A 14,316-nucleotide genomic window follows, 5' to 3' on the forward strand; every position below is an offset into this window, starting at 1 on the left:
CTGTATAGCCAATACATCCTTAAATCCTGCTTAATATCCGACGAAATTTATGACTCGCTTTATAACTCTTCCCCGAGTCGAAAATCAAACTCCGCGATTTCCACAATATCATTAAACTTCCGTATCTACACGTACGACTGTACTTCACCAACGTCAGTTTTATGTTTCACTATGTCCAAATATCGGGCCAACATTTTTTCGCTTATAACAGAACGTACTTTGATTATGAAATAATTCCTCTATTTTTTTCTTTTTAATATCGATAACAGTTCACGAGAAATTTGTCGCGGCGGTTTAGGCGTAGACATGCCTGAAAAGGAAGCAAAACGAAACGGAGCCGATTCAGCGTAAAGGCACGACGAGCATACACGAGTGAGCATCAGAATAGAGCCCTTTCCTAATCGGGGGAAGGAAATACAAGGAAAAAAAAGACAGAAAGCTACGGGTGAGACCCGTTTCAAAACGAGTTCAGTATATGTACGTCCGAGATGTGTTCACTGGGGAGATACGTTAGATTTCTTCATACTAGAAATATGCTTATGTCACTTTCTTTTCTCGGTGGCAGCCACCAACGGCAACGTGCACGCCGCAAGAGGTTATTTTTGTTTAGTCTGCAGCTTCCCTCCTAAACAGCCTCTACTACACGTTCGACTTATAGGCACACACCACCGACCGAGTTGAATTATTTGCCAGCTACTAAATTGTCTATAAGGAAAATATAAATGAATCCGAAATATCATTTGACGGTTTCATGATAAGCGAAAACAATTTAATAAACAAGGTTGAACATTTTTCAATCATTTCCAAGATGTATCGAAATCTTGCTTGATTCCGATTCCTTCCAATAACTAGTAAGTACTTCTAAGGATCGATAATCGGGTATGATCGACGGAATTTTTCTTCGATCGATTGACAACTTTTGGGATCAACATGTGGATTCTTGAAGCGATCCGAAGGAAGCTGTGCGAATGCCGATGAGAAAATCGATGTTCAACATCGTGCGAGAAGGATATAAACGCGAAAGTCGGGGGAGTAACGCGCGCGTCGAGATGGCGTTTGATTACCGTGTCGTTCTTTTCATGGTAGCCAGGGGAATACGCCGGGCCGACAACAAAGAACCCGGCGAATGATCGTGATTACGGTGGGTGAATGACAGCCGCGAGCATTACCGACGATTTAGAAGTGCTCATTAGGGAGCATTGATTTAATTCCGTGGCCGACGCGAATATATAGACGACTTCCTCGCGCACAGCAAACACGATTTCGGCGTTACCGTGATTGCGCGTAGTCGAAGAATTCCGAACGCTCTGAAAGGGGAAGGAATCGCGAGAATTCCACGCGTTCGTGTTTCAATCACGATCCTACGTCCACTGCAATTTAAAAGTATTCGAACTACAATTTGCAGTCCAATTACAAAATTCATGAAAACAAAAAAGATGCACGTAACCATATAAATTAAAGGATCTTATTAAATTTTATTATCCAAGAAACTTAGAAATCATTTAATTGATTCGCTTACAAACTATGATTACTATGATCGTTAAACGTAATGGATTCTTTTTTCAGAAAGGTTGGTATCGAGGTGCCGGTGGAAAATGGCCAGGAGTATTGGATATACGACAATCGCGAACGACTGCTGGTCGATGCCCCAGTACTGTGCACTTGGCACCATTTTCCTACCCTACCCAATGCACCCTCTCTCCTTCCCTTTTTTCGCTGCACGCGCTCCTCGCGCCGCAGAGGGATAAAGAGAACAGGGAGAACGGATTAAATCAAAGGGAGGAGGGTCTGACGCGGCGACGGTGTCAGCGTTGGGATATACGGGGTGTTTTCAACTGTACGTACAAACTCGACCGGTTAATGGGACGCGTGGAAACGACGCGTGACCGGTTAATTGCCGGTTTGCAAACTAATCGTTCCTACCACGATATTTCTTTCATTCCCTTATTTCTGCCAGCGAGAGTCTGTTCTTTAATAAACGCTTCTCAATCTTATTTTTCATGTATGTCCATTCAAGAATTATTCTCTAATCTGTTATTATTGCAACATGAATGAAGGAATAAGACTGAGGGTTAAACTAATGGCGAAATTTACTTGATACCTTAATTCAAGTTGTGACGTGTTATAAATTGGACTTATATTCTCTCTGCTTATTGACCTTTATCACTTTAATTCGCAAAACTCCCCTAAGCGATCAGTATGAAACGAGTAGATTTCCGAAGTTGATTGATGAAGAGTAAGAAATCTCAGTTGTTATGTCTATGGAAAAAATATCTAACGGATTAGATTCTCCGACTAAATAAAGGATTACCTAAATCCAATCACGAGGCAGCAAGCAATAATGGTTCTAAATATAATAAGAAATACGTGACTACTCAACCCTGGAATGATATTCTCTAGGAATATCTTTTTTGTTATTCTTCTTCTATCTCATCCGAAAACATATCCTCAACCAACAACCTCAATTCGAACACAAACCACAAATATCAAATCAAGGAACATTAACTCGGGAAAATGTCAAATATAACATTCCACTACCCACCGTTCCTCCATAATAACAATAAAAATAGCCCGCGAGGAATTCCTCGAATTCTGAAGTCGAATCCGGTCGATTCCGCTCGAAAGCCGAGGCCAGATTCACGATTTGTCCTTATAGCTGTAGGTACATGCTTTCTCCCTTTTTCAAGCTGAAAAAGACAGAGATACCATACCGGATAAAATCGTAAATTTAGATGCAATTTCGCTGATTTTATAAAATTGTAAGGCGATTGCTAGCAAACGACACGGTATACGTTGCGTGCGAACTTAAACGTCGTCGTGTGGATCGCAACGTCATAAATTCGACGGCAGAGACGCGGCTGGCACATCGCATCGGCTCAGCGCGTAGAGAACGTCAGCGACAATGACGCAATCGAGTATGCGGTGGGTCGACGAACCCGGCTTCGAAATTGTGTCACGTGCTTCCCACTACAGATTACAGTGCCTAGACACTCCATTAGACGGCCGCGCGGAAGAATCCCTATTGATAAAACGCGGTAATTAGGCCGAACATCCCGTTTCGAGCGCATTCGTGCGCGGACGTTCGTACACACACGCTAGACGCCCATTAAAATCGACGACGCGACGAACGCTCATCGAGATCACCCGCACGGTTAAACTTTTTCCAGTCGCGCGCGATTTACCGCCAGTAATTAACATTTACATGTACAATTAATGGCGACGGGATTTGAATTTCCGGCTCGTCGCGCCGACTCGAAATGATTGGTAGCTAGCTACGTATCCGACAAATAATCGATGTAATTCCGTGACTCGATGGTATCGAATTTACAATAAAAAAAAATAACGCCCCGACTAGACGTGTTGCAATATTTTGTCATTTGCACTGCGAAGAATTAAGCAAGATTCATCGACTGTTCGTATAATTCGAACAACTGCAAAGCGTAGAAGAAAAAACAGCAGAATATATCAAGGAATGACAGTGATGATTACATTTAATCATCGTACCGGTTACGTTACGACTTTCACCACCTGCATTTCGCAGTACAGTTCAGTAAACACCATACATCAACGAGTTCAGTTTTTCCGTGCATCCGCGTAACTCAATCGTACTCCCAGCGTGAGTCTATCGCATTAATTTTGAAATAGAGATACCACGAGCCGTGACATCTCACGCCACGGCGTAGGTAGAAGCACCGGCTTCATCACGCACAACCATCAATTCCGTCAAGAATTATTATTCTCAAATAACTACCGTAACGTACGAATTGCCGGGGCAATCTTTTAACGAGTGATTATGAGAGATGACTTCTCGCGAACCTGGTTCAATGATCGTTACACATTAACCACGGGGTATTACACGCGTATAACCGTGGAACGGTCGATTAATCATCATTTCTAAACAACTGTCTGGTTCGAATTTACCTTACAACCAGTGCTACATTCAAGAAAGTTCGTTCGAAGATCTCACGCTCAACATGGAGGAAACTGCGTAATCCAAAAGAATACGCCAAGTTCTTGCGCTCGTTTATCACGCGCGCGCCGTGCCCCAACAATGTGATACACGATTAGAGGAAGCAATGACAAATAGGTGTCCGTTGAGCAAACCCGTGGCTCATCCCTTTAACCGACAACCTCGGTCATGGCTGACCCCGACGATGGTATCCAACATGATTACGCGTATTAACGAACGAGCAAGCTGTAACTCCGGAGTTCGCTCCTTTTATTTTTCCTTTCGGCCGGATTCTCGCTCGGCATAGAGCTCTTAAAAAGCTGAAAGGTATTTCCTCGGTTCCGGAAGTCGCATTATTCCTCCTGGCTGGAGGCGAGGGCCGAGTGAACTCTGCCCGGTATTATAGAGCCGGGGGTACATATAGTTCGCTGTACAACAGTCAGTCAATACTTTATAGCACGAACCAACTTTCCATCTCTCTTTCGCCTTTCACCCTCTCCGCCGGCCTCCCCGTCCCTTGCCACCTTTGCCACCCCTACCTAGTACCCTTTCGCCCATCCACCCCTCCCTTGCACCCTTCTCGATCCGTCCTCTCTTCTCCCTTCGAGTTAGAAAAGAGCCCGAGAGTCGTGGAGGGTACCAAACCCCGGCGTCGTTTTCCTCTCTCGTCCTTTCTTCCAGCACCAGGGGCAAATACGAGCGACGGTTCCTACGATCTCTCCCATCGGTCTCCGTGCCGTGGTGGTGCTCTCTCGCAATATTCCGTATATATACGTGTATATATCCTTCAAGCTCCCCGGAGGGAGAAGCCGGGAGAGGACGTAAAGCGATGAAGGGCTGCGAATTTGCAGCAGCCGAGGCTTCAAGCGCATTGCCACCCTACGAATAAAACGGGAAAGAGCGTCGTTGCGTGTCGGCCGTAACTCCGCTACTTTCCCGGTTGTGACGCGAACACCGGGAATGGTGGATCGGCATCCGACGATACTGTTTTACCACCAGGATACACCCTTCTACCATGCTTTTAATCTACAATTAGCTCGCAGCCTACAACCGTTCGAACACGCTCCCCGTGTTTGATCTGTGTTCGACTGTTCGTCGGGGTTGGATTTTGGGGCAGTTCTTAGGTGTTTGGACAAAGATCCGGGGAAAAAGGGTGGTTTACCGAACCGTGAATCGTACCCGGAACCTTCCGTTTACTGGTCGACTGAGCTGATCAATTGAGCTAGCTAGGTCGTGCGGGTTCCTTCACCCTAATCCTACAACACCGAGAGCTAAATCAACTATGCTCCAGAGAATCGTGTAGGCGCCATTTCTCAATTAAATTCAGTTAGCTATTGGAGATTCCAAATTAATGGAAACTTTCTGAAGGTAATAGTGTCGAAATCAATTGATTGATTAAACTAGATGGCTCTATTATCTTTAATTGAAGACTGTTCGTTCTCATTAAAATTTCAATTTCTATCCCGTTACAAGATATTCAAAATGTATATTTTGATAAAATTAGTTCTCTCTATTTTTTTTTTTAAAACAAGAAGACTAGAACGTATGTACGTATTTAATTGCACAAAGTTCGCAGCCGAAGGGAATACAGGCATCCTCAACGGGAGGGCGTCGAGGAGAGGCGAATATCTAGGTCTGTGTAACGATTTTTAGAGCCTCGACCCTCCGACAATCGTCCAGCCCATAAAAAACTTGAGGCACCCCACAGTCAACGCGCTGCGCCAGGGTTTCCATAGCGACCGAGCCCTTTCGCGCCCCTCTGTCGTTGACCTATACCTACGCCAGCTACCCTTAGATCCAAAGCTGCCCTAAATCTATTAGACGAATTCAAAGATACGGACACGACGGCGTTCGAAGAAGTATCACGCCCTAACGAAATAAATCACGATCGCTCGGAAAACGAGGAGCGAAGGTCTTTATACTGCACGGCGTTGCACCGAGGTGCTAGCTTGTGCAACAGCGTTACGGCCTCCGTGATTGATCGATGTATCGGGCGCTGGATTTTCACGCTCGATCCGGTTTATTGACAGGGACAAATTAGAAGTTTGGGACATGCATGTACTCTCTAAGTTCAATGCAATTTCAGGACATGAATTAAATATCAAGGGGCGAATATGATATATTGCCGTTGGTCGTCCTTTGCATTAAATAATTCAGAGATAATTCAGAGAGTGCGTAGTTTCCAACCAGGTATGTTGAAGCTGATGACAGCTAATTTATAATTAACAAAATTATATAGTATCGATCGTTTGGTTAATATGTAAAGTATAAGTATACATCTGACTTAACTAATCCTTTCCGGGAATTTGAGAGATTTACATGAATGTTGTGACTGCGAAGCATAAGCCGACGAATTTAATCCGAACTCCGACTAACAAAAGCGAAAATAGTTAACCGCACGCAGTGCTTAAAACAAGGCCAACTTTCCGTGGGTTCGTTCATAATTCACTTTCAAAGATCACCGCGGCCCTCGGTCCCTGCCGAGGGGCTATTATCAAGCGTCGCCAAGGGAAATTTAGACGGAGAGGAGAGCGATGGAAAAAGCGAGGAGCCAGAAGGAACAAAAGTTGCTCGCAGGAGAGAGGAAAGGCGAAGAGAATCGGCGAAGAAGCACTCTGGGTCCGTCGACATCAGATATGCAGCGCCGACGAAAAAGAAAGGTGAGAGGCGCGGAATCGTAAATCGAGAATTAAGTATGACGGCGAGCGGTAAGACGTATATAAATTTTCCTTGCCGATGAATAATAAACGGCAGAGAACCCGTGAACACAAGAGGGAAGGAGGAACGGAGGGAAGACAGTGCGAGCGCAGAACTTGCGACCGCTCCAGCTTCTTTTCTCGTTCGATGCTGAAGAAGAAGGGCGCGGAGAAGAGCAAAAAGGGAGATAGGAAGAAAAACGTCGGGAGAACCAGGGCAGAGGCAGAGAACAGAATGGAAAGAGTGCTGACGAGAGAGACTCGAAGGAGAGGCAGAGAGTGACAGAGAAAGCAAGCGAGAACGACGACAGCATGAGGAAGAGAGAGAAGGGTAGAGAGAGAGAGAGAGAGAGAGAGAGAGGGATAGAGAGCAAGGAGCGAACGAAAGGACGTTAACCCTTTTCTTGTTTCTCTCCAGCCCATCCCTCCGATCCTCCTCATCGCAGGAGTGCTCCTTTCCGCAGGAGAGTTACCTCCAGTCTCTCTCTCCTTCTCTCTCCCTCTTCAGTCACTTTTTCCACCTCGCGATCTTCTCTTTTTCCAACCATCTCTTCCGTCCTACGGTTCTGTTCGTTGTACTTGGATCCCCTCTGTGCCACCCGCTTCTCTCTCTCACCGTCTATGTATTTACTCTCCTCATCTCCTATCCTTCTCTTTCACTCCCCTTAGCTCGCTTTCTTATTCTCCCTTCTCGCCGAGGGGAGAACAAAAATTACGAATCCGCGAGGCATTTGTCGAGAGCCACGGCTCGATCGAGGGGTTTCGCTCGGCCGTGCGCGCCAAAGTCTCAACCGTGGCATAAATGTTTAACCCTTTTACTGTCCGTCGTAATGTCGCGCGATCAAGAGAAACTTATTTCAGAACGACGCTCAGCAAAGCGAAATACCCATAATAAAAAGTGAATAAACGGAATTCGATGAAACATTTATAAAACCCCCGTCCGAACCCCAGAGAGACATTTAACCAGGATCTCCTCGAGCTGGCATGTAACGAGCCGAAGGAACGCGAAAAATTTCTTTTTTATGTGCGATTTTAAAAATAGCAGACGTATCGCGGCCCGGCCATAAATCAAATCTACATTACTGTCTTTAACGATACAGTTTACGCGGTGCACTTTAGCTTTCAAGGAGGGATCGAGATCCAGAGTCTCGGTGAATAATTACCGCGGAACGAAAGCGCAAATAAATCTGCATCGGTGGGCGGGAGAAAGGCGGTGCTCGCGTTTCGCATCGCGGCGAGGATCGCGCGTGAAATTCCTGGGACAGTTTGCATATTTTCGCGTGACCGTAAGAATCAGACCCCGGGTCCGAACGCCGCCACCATCGCGTATCGGTTGCTTCCACCGTGGGAAGATACCCTCAGACGTTGTAATTATTAGAACCAATTTGTCCGTCTAATAACAGGTCATTATACTATTACAAAGTCATAAAGATAATCATCATGTCTACCCGGCTTTGCTCGGGCCCATTGTTTCACGGCATAAAGATTCCTCGTCCTATTCTTCGAGGATCGTCGTTAAAGTTCGTGCGTGCACATGTAACAGCCTCCGCCCCAGATTATCTGTCTACGGCTGATCACGATCAGTTACGTACATTGTAACTCCCAGTGGACTAATTTTCAGATTGCATGTTACGTCTCGGTCGGTGAATTAGCACCTACCAGCTCTCATCATTGAAGTTCGATAACTCGCCAAAACTTGAGACGTACTTATTCATTCGTAAAATGTGAAGCCAGCAGACATAAAGAAGTGACGAACATAAAATAAAGTTGTTCTTATCTTGTCTTTCGCGTGTTCTGTTACGTGATAGAAGAAGATAACTAACTGGCGAAACGACATGATGGAAATGATTATTTAAGAAAGGCGGGTTACGTTATGGTTTCCGCTTACGTAGTAGAATCGGGAACCGCGGGGCTTGTAGCGAATACGTATCTTGACGAATTCAACGGTGCGAGAATAGCGCGATACGTTTAAAATAAAGTCGCCGCGACGGTAAATTTATCGTTCCGAACGCGAAATCTGTTTACCGTCCCTTGGGATCGCGTCGTGCGATGAAAACCACTAAAATACCGGCTGGAATTCGTACGGTATTGCTCCGCGCAAAAACTGCCTGCCCTCCTTGTCACTCACGTGTCAGTTCTGTATAGCGGTGAAAATAAGGCCAGGTTTTGGAATACCTGACCGGTTAGTCAGACCATTTAGTCATTCCTCTTATACCGGGTACCCGGTATCGCGTAGTCACCAGAACTCGCCTTTGGGAACTATCCAGATCACGAATTAGCTCGTAAAAAAACGCCTCGAGGGTTACAGAAGCTTACCGAAATAAACACGTTAAGTAACAACATCGGAATACACCGGAGGGCCGCGGAGTGAACGTGCAACTCGCGTTTCGCTTGACAAATTTCGCGTATTTCCGTAAGTGGCCGTCAACTACCTACATCGAACCGTTGCTTGGAGAAAGTTTCATCTTTGCACGTAGAACGGTACCAATGAAAATCTCGCGTACACCGAAGACCCGACGATGTTCCTCGCTTCTGTTCGAAACGCTCGATGAAAGCGATAAGAAAGAACATGATGAATTTGGATAATCAAATCGGTAGATTTCCAGAAAGCTTGAAATATCTCTCGTGATTTCTTATCGGACTGCACGAGCCACGCTAATTACTAAAGTGCTTACACGTGGCTGAGAAACAAAAGAATAGCAGATTGTTAAATCTTGATTAGGAATTACTGTTAACAAAGCAGACTGACCCAAGACAGCGTTTCAAATTTGTGATCGTTGATAAAAAAAAATGATCAAAGACTTAAATATGCCACTCTCTATCTCTTTCGGGAACTAATTACATAAATTGTCCGTTCGTTCAGAGTTCAATAACTAATAAAGTCACCTGGATTCGTCGGGCGTACATCTACATACGAATTTCATTTACGGAAACACGCACGCAGGAGATTAAGTCTATTAGACAGACAATGATCTCGGTTATCTTAATGTAATAAACTGGACTCAATCTTCTGACCCCGATCCATTTAAAGTGTAATGTACCGGTCAACAGACTCCAGAAGGAGGAATCAATGAAAATCATGAAGCCAAGTTAAAATTACACGTTCGACTGTCCGAAGGGACTGACTACCAAATTCTATTCACGATTATATTATAAAAATACGCGAAGTACGAAGGAGCTACACTTTATAAAACTTGGCCCAAAGAATCCCTGTGGATTAACCGCGGTAAGTTTCGTGGAACGATATTAGCTTACTTCAAAGAAGCATGAATCTTTGGTAGGAGGGTGCGTTAATTAGGAGAAGCAATGAATCGTCGGACGCAAAAAATGAAAAGGAACCAGCGAGAGGCTGTACGGGGGTGGGGGGTATAAAAAGAAAGGGAGGGAGACAAGGGACCGGGTAGAATCTGGGAATGTCCAAATTTTTGGCGCGCTGCCAATACGCGGTCATCTTATTATGATCAAGCGGAATTAACGAGCTATTTATCGAGATTACACGAGACGATATATATATAATACGTGTATGTATACATTCATGTATGTGCACGTGTATGTGTAATACAATATTATAATCTAAAATAAACGTGCGCTCTCAGTTCCGCGGCTTTATCAGGGCTTTTAAAAGCGACATTCACCAAACACGCGGTACAGATATCGCGATATTATTTTGCAAACAACCGCTACGCCCACAAAGCGCCGCAGCGTTTAAAAAATAAGAAAGGAACGCACATTCTTTGTGCCGATTTCAATATACCGCCGATAACTTTGCGCTAATTGTTCCGGTCCCGTTGATATAACTGCCGATTAGATTTAGCAATCGTCTTTCGAACAATCTTGTCAATCTCAAGACAAAAGCACTCGATCCTGTTCAAACGTTCAAGGTGGGTAACTTTTAAATACCTATCTCTTTCTCCAAGGAATTTAACGTGATTAGAATTCTCTAAAATGCCTGTAGTTGTTTTTGCATGTCATTAAGTACTTGGTTTAATTGAACATGCACCTCTTTCATACCATGCAAAGTAATCCTACATATGATTTCATAATAAGAAAATTTACACGCTCCGAATGTACACGCAGCTCAATTTCTTATGTCGGCTTAAATACCTTTGCGAACGAAGTATATGCATATGCGATTTAATATTCACACGAAACGTTCTGAAAAATCTACAATCGTTTTTGTATGCGTGTGAACATTTAGAGATGGTTGGAAAACTGTAACTACACAGCGCAAGAGCGTTATCTGTTGTGTTTATGCAACTTAAAGGAGGTAACTGCTCCGTTGTGTAAATTATCCCGTCCGGACACGAGTTGAAGCGAGATACAAATCTAGCCTGGAAGAATATTCATGCGAGTACGCCTACTATATAATGCATCTGAACAACTTCGTAGATCAGCTTCTTGATCTATCAAGTTATCCACGTCAGATCAAACCGCAACGTCGTTAACGATCCTACGCCGACTTTTAACAATGCAAATTACCTCGGACACTGAATATACGGTAAATGTCAACAATAATGTACACATTCTCCAGTCCAAGTATTTCAAGTGGAAACAAATTAATAATAAAATGTTAGGATATGTGTGTAACTATGAGCTCAGGCTTGATTTCATCACAGAACAGAAGTTGACGAGGAAGGAAAGCCGAGGCGATTTCGTCGTCGCGAAGGGTGAAAAAGGGAGGCTGCGAGGAGAAGATCGCTCGCTGGCGTGGATTCGGTCGTGTTTGCCCAGTTCATTCGCGAGGGAGACGAGGTAAAAGCGGAACAGAGCGCGCGAGGAACGACCGTGCAGAGAGAAGAGACGGAGTCGACGGTCGGCCAGTGCGCGAAAAGAATAGCTGGCTGATTCATACGCGAAGTCACGAGCCGTACGTCGTACGCAGCCGGCGTACGGCCGTGCAAGCGTAATCGAAAACACACGAGATGCACACGTTTCACCGGCGAGCTTCCCTTCTTCGTCCTTACCTCTTGCCCTCCCCCGTGTCCGCCCGCTTTTATACGCGGATTCTTTCTTCCTTCCATGAACGCGCTTCAATATTCACGAGTAAATTCGCTATGTGCTTAATTATCATCGAATATTCTACGGTAATGTAGTAAAATTTTCGAGCGAGTTTTTAATTGATACTCTAACTGTGCGATAAACTCTGCTAAGTGCGAATTTTTCAACTAATGATTGGCGTAATAAAAAAGTCAAGACACATCAGAAGAATCGTTGATCTATCTTGTAACCAGGAAGTGCTTATTCACGGGCTCTCATCGCAGTTTGAGTATTAAAAAGACGGCGAAGAAAGCTCAAGAAACAAAGAAGAAAAGAAGTCATTATTCGAAGGACTCGAACACCGAAAGGGTGCAACCGAAAGAACTCAGAGAGCGGAATACGAGTGTCCTGCTCCCGGAACAGTAGGGCGGTCGAGCCACCGCGGAGACGAGAGCACGAAGAAGGGAAGAAAGGGCGAAGGGAGGTCGGAGAAAGTGGCCGCACGGTTAAAATAGTTAAAAATAACCTGACCAAGGGTCCTGCGCTGAGCTTCGGTTCCTGTAAACACATCCGTAGGGAGAGGCGCGGCAAAACGAGCAACGCAAGGAACACGCGTGTAGCTCTCCGCGGCAGTAAGAGAGGATCCGTGTGGTTTTCGCGGTAGATGGAAGAAGAGCCACGAAGAGGAAGAAAGAAATAGGCAGAGAGAAAGAGCGACGCAGAAAAGGGGAGTAGGAATTTCGTGGTACTACTCACGTGCTTCCATAGAGGTATCTTGACTCGGCGGTGGCAACTGTGTCGTCGTCTGCGACGTACCCGTGGTCCTCGCTGTGGTCGATGTAGACGACGAGCCTTTGGCCTGTGCTACGGTGACCTTGACCTGTTCTCCACCACCCGCGGTCTCCTCGTCGCCGTCCTCGCTCACCGCCTCCTCCGGGCTCGGGCGTGTCCTTACGCTTCCAGCTCCCGGCTCCTCATCCTCGGGATACGACCACGATGACATCGGCCCGGCAACTGTTGTGGTCCACTCGACAACACCACCACCACCACCTTTTACCTCACCACTACCGTCCGCGAACACGTCCTTACGAGACGAGACACCCACAACTCCTCCTCCCCGTTCGTCTTTCGCTTTCCTGTTACGTCTTCCGGTCGCGAATTGAACCGCCGCACTATCGTCGTCCGGTAACCGTGGCACGGTTCGATGAACCAAACGAAACGGTATGGTGGTCCATGCGATCGGCACCGTAGTCACCGTCGTCGTCGCCGTGATTGTCGAGCGGTCCTCTGTCGGCAATTTATCACTGATATAGTCCTCGAGGTCCGAGATGGTACCCCGGCGATGTTCTGGTTTGATTTTCTCAATAAGGGTCGACGAAGGTTCCACGTGACGGAACCGGGAAAATTTCGTCGGCAACCAGGACGGTTCAACGAGGCCTAAAGGTGTCGATCCTTGATCGCCCAGTAAGCTTACAACGTGCCGTCGTCCCGACTTGGTCCTCTCGTGAGCCAGACCTCCTCTTCCTCTTCCTCCTCTCCCGCCTCCTCTTCTGCCCGCCAATACAGGGGAAAAAGGATCCTTTCTTCCGATGGTATCGATTGTCGTTGGTTTCTCGGGAGAGCGCAACCGAACCCCGTCTTGTTCAGCTATTAGCGACGACGATACTTCGTGGTAATCCAGTCCTCCTTTCGAAGAACGCTTTCGCCTGGAGAGATTTTCCGGTTGGTGATTGGAAAATCGAGTCCTCGTTCTCCAGGAGGAAGACAAATACGACGATGAACGGTCCGTTGAACGAGGCAGAAGACGAGGAGGCGTAGCATCGAGGGACACGTACGGATCGGACACCACCGGCGCAGCCGTCGTCGTGCACGTTTGATTGCCAAGAACAGCGACGACGAGAAGAAGCAGGGGCAAACCCACCCCCGCCCCCGTGGTGGCCCCCACAACCCACGGCCTTACCACGAAAACTCGCGAGGCCGTCCAGTCCAGCTGGTCGTAGGCCGATCTTGCCGATGATGGATCTTGCCTGGACGAATCTTCCTCGTTGTTTCCACCTCCCCCTCCTGCGTATCCGTCTCTCCGTTAACTGCGCCAAGGTTCCTCGACTCCTCCTCCGCCTCTTCTTCTTCGTCTTCTTGATCTACATCAAAACTACCGTGGCCGCTCTTCCTTTGTACACCTGCTCTCATCCACAGCCACCAACGATCCGAGTTACGCTTGTACCGAGCCGACTCCAGGTGTCTCTTTTTCTTCTTCCTCTTCTTCGTCGCCGCGACAACAGGTCCACCCACGAGGTTTCGGTCTCGCATTTATCCCGTCGCGTGTCGAACGTTTCCACAGAGGTTACTGCGTCGCGCGAACTCGTCCGACGATATCGCTGCTACGCAATCGCGTTCCGCCATCATCGCGAGCCACGCCGATCCTCATCACGAACGTTCGCCGGACGAGCCTTCGCGAGTCCGCGCGTTTCGTCCGCTCGCCCTGGCATCCTCTCCTCCCGTTTCCACGTACCACCGGCTTCTGACGCTCCGAATATTCGCCACGCGGACACGATTATCGGTCTGGACGGCTTACGAAATGTCTGCAACAAATAACGATGGATCGTGTTAGAAATTATGGTTCGATCGCGTCTCCTCTACTCGATCATCCACGTTTTTAAAACGAACATAAGTCAGATAACAGAAAAACAATTA

General features: G+C 46.5%; 1 protein-coding gene and 1 long non-coding RNA gene across 2 annotated transcripts in view; one reads left to right on the top strand and one right to left on the bottom strand.

The window, feature by feature from the left end:
• The window catches only part of LOC113464554 (uncharacterized), a 5,314-nt gene extending 4,468 nt beyond the window's left edge, over positions 1 to 846 (top strand). Inside the window, exons 2-3 of the long non-coding RNA XR_003389400.1 lie at positions 270 to 477; positions 566 to 846. This is a non-coding gene — a long non-coding RNA (uncharacterized LOC113464554). The remainder of the gene's footprint in view (positions 1 to 269; positions 478 to 565) is intronic.
• Positions 1 to 13,932, bottom strand: part of LOC108626315 (uncharacterized) — a 109,975-nt gene extending 96,043 nt beyond the window's left edge. The window contains exons 1-2 of the mRNA XM_018026913.2: positions 13,779 to 13,932; positions 12,379 to 13,698 (exon numbers count right to left, since the gene is read on the bottom strand). Of these exons, the coding sequence (XP_017882402.2) occupies positions 12,379 to 13,698; positions 13,779 to 13,932 (1,474 nt within the window). The remainder of the gene's footprint in view (positions 1 to 12,378; positions 13,699 to 13,778) is intronic.
• Positions 13,933 to 14,316: the final 384 nt, after the last annotated feature.

The sequence above is a fragment of the Ceratina calcarata genome, unplaced genomic scaffold, assembly GCF_001652005.2.
Source record: "Ceratina calcarata isolate Rehan_Ccalc_2016 unplaced genomic scaffold, ASM165200v1 scaffold121, whole genome shotgun sequence".
NCBI classification, from domain to species: Eukaryota; Metazoa; Arthropoda; class Insecta; order Hymenoptera; family Apidae; genus Ceratina; species Ceratina calcarata.